We start from the raw sequence: 9,632 nt of genomic DNA, 5'->3' as shown, positions 1-9,632 counted from the left end.
ATTGGGGAGGGATGATACAAAGACATTAATTTTGAACAATGTTAAATCCATTCCCTTGGATGGTTAGGGGCGGAGCTGGAGTGGAGCGATGGGGCATCTACCCCTAGACTTCTCTTAAAATTTCCTTGTGTACGTATTAGTCTTAAAGTGTGTTTGTTTGGAGGTAAAATAGGGTTGATGAAAAACTTTGGAGAGAAAATGGAAAGTAAAAATTTTTGAAGTGTGTTTGGTTGGGTGGGAGGAAGAAAATAAATGGGGGAGCCTAGGTGTTTTCTCCCTGGGCCTATCAAAAAGTTTTATCCCCAAATTAGAGAGAAAACTGAAAGGAAAAAAATGAGACTATTTAATAAACAAAAATGCCCATGTGCACTTGCATATGGCCAATTCGTCTAATTTTTTATTTTATTTTATTTTATGCTATCTTGGGGACATTTCCTCCCCCCCCCCTTTTTTTTTCTTTTTTCTTTTCATTTCTTGGTTTGAACGTTGCCTTCTTTTTCTTCTTCCTTTTTTTTTTTTTTTTTTGTTTTTTTACCCTCCTTTTTCACCTCTTTCTTTTGTTCTTCAATTAGTGTTTTTTTTTTTTTTTTTTTTTTGGGCGTGGTTAGAAGTTAGTGCTTGGTGTGTAGGACAGATGTAATTCCACTAGTTTAAAACTTAAAAGGTGATAGAGGTGTAAATCATAAAATTATGAAGATGCTATCTCTTGTGAGGACTAATAAATATCTTCTGGCAACATTGTTGAATAATTCCATTGTACATTGTTGAATTGAAGAATTATTGATATGATTTTGGTAGATAGCAGGTGACAATTGCTGTAAGTCTTAAGAAATATTTTTCAGCAAGAACCTTTTTAACAAATCTGCTAGCTGGTGAACTCTCAAAAAGTTGGGAACTGTTTTTTCTCATGTCATGTCCAACCATTATGTAAGATCTAGAAGTATGAGTGGTGCATCCTAGGTGGCCAATAAAACCATGAAAAACACATTTCTAGGAGTATGAGTGGTGCATTCTGGCTTAATTGATATGTTCAGATATAGGAACCCAAGAAACGGCCCTAAAAACACCAATTTTGAAGAAAAAAAAATGCCGTACATTCATTTAGGAACGTAAACCACATTTCTAACCGCAATGTCAGGTCTCAACTGTCAAGTCTGTAAAGTTGTTATTTACAACTATTTGTTTTGTTGGCTTATATTCCATGCCAAATTTGATTGTAATTATATTCAATCTGTTGTACCATGTATTTATTGTGGAATTTCTCTGTAAGGGTTGTGTGATAGAGAGAGTGTGTGTGAAGACTCAAGCATTTGAAGACTAAAAATTTCTCGCGGGTATATCGCGACTTAGCTACCCGCGAAATGAATCATGTGCCCTACACGTGCTGTAATGCGAAGAGTCAGGCCAGATGGAGACAACTATGTCTTGTGAATATCTCGCAGGTAAGGCCTTCCCGCGAGACACTGTAAGGCATACTGCTTTGCAGCTTGTCCAGTCTGATATACACTTTCTGTGCCTACACTATTTATACTCACATTACCCACAAATGTCAAGGAGCACTTCTGAGAGAAAACCCTAGCCAAACACCTAGAGAATTAGAGATTGTCATACCCACAATCCTCTACACATTTGCTAGTGGAAATTCCTTATCTCCTACCTCTCTATTTCCATGTCATTGAGAGGTTGATAGTCCAAACACTTACCACACCCTTTGAGAGTGTCAAATGAAGTTTTGGTGCTGCTGGGAAGCATTAAAAGAAATCTAGAATGACAGATGTAATATGGAGCTTGTTGCGGGATCCAGAGAACTAGGCAAGACACAGTTTCGAGAAGCCTTGTTAGAGTAGGAGCTTGGAAGGCTTAGGTACAAATGGTAGATTAGGCTTGGAGGGCCTCTTGCTCACTCTTGTATCCCAACTGATTGTCTAGTAGATCGTTTTCCACTTGGAGGGTGGTGGAGAGGTTTTTCACCGAATTCCTCGGTTTCCTCTTCGATAACACATCTCAGTGTTATCTGTGTTTGCATCTCTTTTCTCTACTCTTATTCATTTCATTTTTATTGCTGGGTTGCTTTAAATATGGATTAGAGTAGTTGTCTTGTTTATACACTTGTGTTTACACTATTCCGCACTTAGTATTAAGTTAGTGTAAAATCAACCAAGCCGTAACCTTTATTTGGGGGTCTAAACAGCTCGTGTGTTTTCAACAATTTTTCGAGCTTTCAATTGGTATCAGAGTGGGTACACTCACTGTGGTTTATATACCTGAGTGTGATCCTAGACCCCTTGGTATGATATGAAAAGTGATTTGGCTAAGGCCAACATGAAGCATAGTAAAGGTGTTTGTGAAAATGACTATATGAGCATATTTGGAGAATGTTCTAGTAATGATCTTTTAGAGTTATTCAAATCTAAGAAACATGCTAGAATCTTTATACACATGTTGAAATCTTTAGTTAATAGGAATTATGATATTCATAATAGCTTGTGTGAGTCGAATTCCTTAATTGATGAACATAAGAGAAGGAATAGACACTTGAGTGACAAAATATATTGTTTGAAAAGGGAGTTACACTAATCTGTGAGTAAAGCTAAGAAAAACGAAATGTCCTTTCATGGTCAAGAATGTATCTCACATGCTAGCCTTTCTGTTCATACTGCTTTGAAAGTATTTAATTCATGTTTGTGGTATCTTGACAGCAGTTGTTCAAGGCATATGATAGGAGATAAGTCTTTGTTCAAAAATCTCAAAGAGAAGGAAGATGGTTTCGTGACATTTGGGGATGGTAGTCACTCACAAGTTCTTGGCAAGGGAACCGTGGATATACCAGGACTGCCGTTATTAACTGATGTGTTGTAAATTAAGGAATTAAAAGTGAACTTGTTGAGTATCACTCAAATTTGTGATGAAGATTTCCTTGTCCAATTTTCAATGAAAGGGTGTCTAATTCTGAATGAAAAAGGTGTTCAAGTTTTGAAAGGACTAAGGACCACCGACAATTGTTATAGAGTCATTCCTAAACCAAGCATAGCATTTAGGAGTGCTCGAGTGAATCTTTTGGAGTTGTGGCATCAACGTCTTGGACATGCTAATTACAAATAGGTAGCAAAAGTCTCGAAGCTTGAAGTTGTGGTTGGTTTACCAAAGTTTGGAAAAATTGAGAAGAATGTGTGTGGTCCATTTCAATTGGGAAAACAAACAAAGTCAAGTCATCCTAAAGTAAATGTAGTTGCTACTTCTCGTCCCTTGGAATTACTACATGTGGATTTGATGGGTCCAACTAGAACATAAAGCATGGGTGGAAAGCGCTATATAATGGTGGTTGTCGATGATTTATCAAGATATTCTTGGGTGGACTTTCTTAGGGAGAAGTCAGAAGCATGTGATAAGTTGGAAAGGTTATGCAAGAGGCTGCAGAATGAAAAAGGAGTTCCCATAGTTATAATCGGAAGTGATCATTGGAAAGAGTTTGAAAATGCTAAGATTGAAGTATTCTGCAATGAACATGGCATTAAGAAGGAATTTTTAGCTGCAAAAACTCCACAATAGAATAGGATGGTTGAAAGAATGAACTGGGTGATCCAAGAAATGGCTAGAGTAATGTTACTCAACAAAAACATTACACAGAAGTTTTGGGCTGAAGCTATGAATACATCATGTCACATTAGAAATAGAATTTATTTCTGAGCAGGAACTAAGAAGACATCATATGAAATATGGAGAGAGAAGAAACCAAAAGTGAAATATTTTCGAACATTTGGAAGTAAGTGCTACATTTTCAATGATAGGGAGAATCCTAGAAAATTTGATACTAAAAGTGATGAAGGGATATTCCTAGGTTACTCCACAAATAGCCGAGCATATAGAGTGTATAACAAGCGCACAAAGACGAAGATGGAATCAATAAATGTGATCATCGATGACACTATCTCTGAAAAAGGTATTGATGATGAGGGTGAAGGCCAAACCCTTAAGAAGAATGAGCAAGACGATGAAATGTCTCAAGGTGAAAATGCTGAGAAAGAATCACCGAAAGAGGAGTCTACACCTCCCATACCAGGAAGGGTGACTAGATCAACTCAAGGATCTCCTCATCCACTCACCCCTCCGGAAGTTCAACCTCCAATCTCCCATGACGAGGAACCTTCCACTTCCAAAAGACCATCATCAATAGTAATCCTTAATCATCCCTCAAGCAATATCATTGGTGACTTAGATGAAGGACTTCGGCTGAGAAAAGGACGAGCTTATATTGTGAATCATGTGACATACAACTGCTATCTTGCTCAGTTTGAACCAAAGAAAGTGGAGGAAGCATTGAAGGATAAGAATTAGGTAGAGTCCATGCACCAAAAGTTGCACCAGTTTGTTAGAAATGATGTATGGGAGCCGGTACCATGGCCCAAGGATACACATGTCATTGGCACCAAGTGGATCTTCAAGAACAAAACTGATGAAGATGATGAAGTTGTTCGAAATAAGTCGAGATTGGTGGCTCAAAGATATACTCAAGTTAAAGACATAGATTTTGATGAGTCTTTTGCACCGGTTGGAAGATTAGAGTCAATCCAAATTCTTCTTTCCATAGCATGCATTATGAACTTCAAGTTGTATCAAATGGACGTGAAGAGTGCTTTCTTGAATGGATTTTTAAATGAAGAAGTGTCTGTGGAATAACCAAAAGGGTTTCAAGACCCTCATTTTCCTGACCATGTGTTAAGGCTGAAGAAAGCATTATATGGGCTAAATCAAGCACCGAGAGCTTGGTATGATCGCCTCACCACATATCTTTTAGATCTTGGTTTCATGAGAGGTCAAGCTGATCGAACTTTGTTTGTCAAAAGAGATGAGAAATATCTCATTGTTGCTTAGGTATACCTGGATGACATTGTCTTTGGATCCACAATCAATCATCTAGCTCATGAATTCTCAGAAGAAATGAAAAGGGAGTTTGAGATGAGCATGGTGGGAGAGCTAAACTACTTGTTAGGGCTTCAAGTGAAACAACGAGATGATGGGATATTCATCTCTCAAGAGAAATATGCCAAAAATCTTGTAAAACGATTTGGCCTAGACTCAAAGAAGCACACTTCCACTCCCATGATTTCCTCAGCAAAACTGAGTCGTGATGCAGTAGGTATAGAAGTGGATCCAGCACTCTATCGAAGCATGATCGGTAGTCTCTTATATCTCACTACTAGCAGACAAGACATAGCGTTCAATGTTGGAGTTTGTGCTAGATTCCAAGCAGCACCCAAAGAATCACACTTGACTGCGGTCAAACGAATTATCTGCTACATAAATGGCACATCCGATTATGGAATTTGGTATTCAAGAGGCTCGAATGAATGCCTAGCTGGATATTCTGATGCTGACAGGGCCGGATGTATTGATGATAGAAAAAGCACTTTCGGTGGGTGTTTTTATCTTGGAAATAACTTGGTGTCATGGATGAGAAAAAAGTAGAATTCAGTCTCTCTTTCAACGGCTGAAGCTGAATACATTGCAACAGCAAGTTGTTGTGCACAATTATTATGGATGAAGAAGCTTCTACATGATTATGGAATCACTCAAAATACTATGTGTGTGTTCTGTGATAACAAGTGCCACAAATCTATCAAAGAATCTAGTCCAACACTTGAAATCAAAGCATATCGAGATTCGGTACCACTTCATTCGAGATTTGGTGAAGGAAAAGACAGTGTATTTGGAGTTCATCACCACTAACAACCGGAAGGCAGATATATTTACTAAACCTCTTGATGGTCCAAAGTTTGAATCTGTGCGTAAGACCATCGATTTCGGTATCATTCCTTGAGCTCTATCTCTGTGTGTGGACCTTCTTTGTTCACTTTGCATATTTGTTGTTAAGGTTTCACATGTCGCATTTGATTGCTTGTTTCTTTTTCAAGTTTTTGCTTTGTTTTTGTTTTGTTCTATTTTTGAGTGTGTTCAAAAATTCAAAAACCCGTAAAAAGTTGAAAAATCTTCAAAAAATTTGATCACTTGTTTTATGTATATCTCATGTGAGTTTGGCCTAGTATCTTCGTACTAATGGCATAGTGCATTTTCGAGCTTAGCTTGTATTTATATACACATTTATCTGGGCGGAAGAAATCTTGAAAACTATGTGTGATTGTTGTAAATAAATCTTCAAGTTTGTCATAAATGATTGGTCAATAGTCTTGATGGTCTTGATACTTGCATAGACTTGTGTCTATATCTCTTCCCACTTTATTTTTATGTTTTTACAAAAGAGCTCACTATATGTAAATCTCAAAGTGAAAAGAGATATCGAACTGCAAAAGCCTGTCGCACATACTTGTATTTGACTAGAAAAAAGGGAAAGCAACTTGTGTTTTGAAATGTATGGTGCTCAAAAAGCCAAAGGTTATTTCTAAATGTTGATATATCAAAAATATCATGCACCGATCTCAAAAAGGGAGATGTATCATCCAAAATGGATCAAATGTAATCAATTTATAATTTATGCAGAAGCCAAATGAAAAGCTTCTAAGTTATGTAATCATTCTCTTGTGGGAGGTCATATATACTCATTTTTGTAATGGAGATAGTCCACTTGATTTCGTATCAGTTGTGTATGACTTGATTGAATTGATCATTGAAGTTTCGCTCTGGTCTAAGGATTATTCTACATTTGATACTCACACACAACACACAAGACTTTGATTCAATTAATGCCTATCTCATTTATGTGATTGTATATGTTCAAATGTGATGTGTATGCTCAAGTATATGTTGATCAAACCCAAAAAGATTTTGAGTGTTTTCTATGTTTTTGAAAGTGATTTTATGCTTTTGTGTGTCTAATTTTTGGTCAAAATGCAGTTTTGAGTTTTTCATCAAAATCTAGTTCAGGGGTTGTTTCGCGAGAATCTCGTGACTTAGAGCTTCCCGTGAAAAGTGTCTGAGGGAAATAAACATTTTGCAAATTCACACAGACACTCTCGCGATTGTCTCGCGACTGTCTCGTGACCAACAGCATCTCGCGAAATGCTGTTTGGCAAAAACTGAATTTTTTTAAATTCAGACAGAAGGTATCGCGACTGTTTCGCGACTTAAAGCGTCTCGCGAAAGCTTATGTGTAGATGTGAGAGTTTTTCAAATCACACACATTTCCCTCGCTCAACTTCCTTCGAACCCCTTTCAACCCAAAATCAATTTCTTTCAAAACCCCATCAATTTCAAGCATCTTTTCTGTTTTTTCTACATCAAGATATGTTTTCTTCAACATTTTCTTCATGATTTTCTTAGATTTTGCAGTAATGTATGTTAGGGTTTTCAAAATTGGAGATTTTCAAAAATTGGGTTGAGTTTCTAGTTTTTGTGCATTTTTTTTTCAAATTCTCTAATTGGGATGAGTCACATTTGTCTTTTGTGCATCTGTGTTGGCCTCATGAGACATTTTAACATGTATTAAGGCTAGTTTTCACCATGTTCACGCATTGTTCATACTTAGAGTATATTTGTGCATGCTAGGTGTTCGACAAAATGTACGAGTGACATTTTTGTGCTAAATTGGATTCAAGTGACTTCAATTTATGGGTTTATACTTATATGACCTTGCTTAATTAGGTTTTGGTCACTGTTTGTGTGTTTCATACTCTTTGCCCATATTGCACACACTAGGCACACACCTAGGCACCCCTCATGCATCTGGTGCTGCACCCTCATGCATCAACACACGCACACACATGCATCAGCACATGCACACAAACACACACATATGCACAGTTACTTGTTTTCATGCATTGTGTTTATGTTTTCTTGTTTTTATGTGTTTAGCATGTTGTTTAGAGTTAATTATGCTTTGTTTTAAGTTTTATTTCACTTGTTTTGGAACTAACTTGAATCTAATCAAGTTTTGTGTTCTGGTTTGTGCAAATGTTTTTGTTTGCTCTGTGTCCATTTGTGCAGATGTCTCCTTTTAAAAGATCTGCAGTGAAAGGAGGCAACAACAAAGGGAAAGAACCAATCATTGATGTTGATGAACTGTCACCAAGGTCAAAAAGGCCTCGTTTCTTAACTGAAGTCTATGACCCTGATTTGTTCAGATCTTTTGCTGCTTTTCAGAACTATAGGAACTATTTTTGTGACGCTCCTCTGCTAGTTGAAAGGGCCGTTGATTAGCCATCACTCCATGACACAAATATACCTATATGGTTTGCCACGAAAGATTGGAACTTTCTACTTTCAACTCTCGAGGATGCATACGAGAAAATGGTTAAGGAATTCTATGCCAATGCCATTGTTGTCGGAGAAGAGATAAAATGTTGGGTTTGAGGAAAAAGTTTCTCTGTAACACCACTATACTTGGCAGAAATTCTACCCATTAACCGACAAATACTCCTCATACCGCCGATATATGATGAGCTAAACCCAGATGAAGAGTTTCTTAAAAAGACTTTAGGAGCTAATTTTGAATTCTCCTCCAATAAGAAGTCAATCAATGTGGCATCCCTTTCTCCCAAATTAAGACTTCTCTCAATGATCATGTGTAGCAACCTCTATCCCTTGTCAAGCACCGGATATATGAATCTTGGTCGAGCATTATTCTTGAATGATCTGATCACTGACGAAGAGATTGATGTGTGCTCTCATATTTTTCACATCTTGGCAAAAACAGTCGACCGGACTGCTTCAAGGAATTGTATTCCATTCTGTCGGCTTATCTCAAGGATTTTGAAGCTCAAAGGTGTCCGTCCCTTGGAAGATGAGCGCCCATACCCTAGGCCAAGTCCAATTAACATTTGTACTCTTCGTGCAAGTATGAGTCATACCAAGAAGACCACCAAGCAAGAAAGTCACGCATCGTCAGGAACCTCGAGCTCTACACCCCATGCCTATGATGAACAGTTAGACAATATCACCACTACTCTTCAAGAGATTCGTACCAAGATATTCGGTCTGGCATCTATCATGTACTCCTACCACAGTTGTTTTGATTCAAAGCTCACATCATTCCAAACTAAATTGGACGAAATTCAACGGAAGCTAGAAGAAAATGACTAGCTATTCCATGACAAAAAGAGGGAGATGATGTCATTGATAGAGGCAGTATGGTGACCTTTCATAGGGGGAGTATGGTGATAGGGGGAGAAGAAGCTAGAAGAAGAAGCTGCTATCTATTTTAGTTTTTATAATTGCTGCTTTATGCTTATAGTTTTTACTGCTTTTGTTCAAAACTTAAATGCTCTGTTTTAATCTCAGTTTTATTTCAGTTTATCTTGTGTTTATCTTAATGCTTTTGTAGCATTTTTTTGTACTTTTAAGATGTTGCTAATATGTCTTAAGTACCTCACTCTTGTGCCTTAATAGGATCTTTTATCCTAGATGCAAGTACTTACTGTATTTTGCATTGGTTGAGTGTTGGACATGCAATTGATCCTTTGGATTGTTCATAATTACGTTGCGTGTCCGGATGAGCATTTTCTTACTAAATGTTCATTGTAGTCATTCATTAATGACTGGTTTTTGTTTGATCAAAGATATGCATACATGTTATGATGTGCTTACAAACTTGATCGCACTTTACTTGCTCATGTACGTACCATGTATTTAACTTGTCATAAGCTTAATGAAAGTTTTGTTTGTGTGCAAGTGTTTCAGGT

The 9,632-nt window shown here is 37.3% G+C and overlaps 1 protein-coding gene across 1 annotated transcript; it reads left to right on the top strand.

The window, feature by feature from the left end:
* Positions 1-3,894: 3,894 nt before the first annotated feature.
* LOC112012609 (uncharacterized) lies at positions 3,895-4,335 on the top strand. The gene has a single exon (XM_024044985.1). It carries the CDS (start codon positions 3,895-3,897, stop codon positions 4,333-4,335), a length of 441 nt encoding a protein of 146 aa, XP_023900753.1.
* The last annotated feature ends 5,297 nt before the right edge of the window (positions 4,336-9,632 follow it).

The sequence above is a fragment of the Quercus suber genome, unplaced genomic scaffold (assembly GCF_002906115.3).
Source record: "Quercus suber isolate HL8 unplaced genomic scaffold, Cork oak 2.0 scaffold_505, whole genome shotgun sequence".
Lineage (NCBI taxonomy): Eukaryota > Viridiplantae > Streptophyta > Magnoliopsida > Fagales > Fagaceae > Quercus > Quercus suber.
The sequence above is the reverse complement of the archived record's forward strand: the minus strand, read 5'-3'. Positions and strand labels throughout refer to the sequence as shown.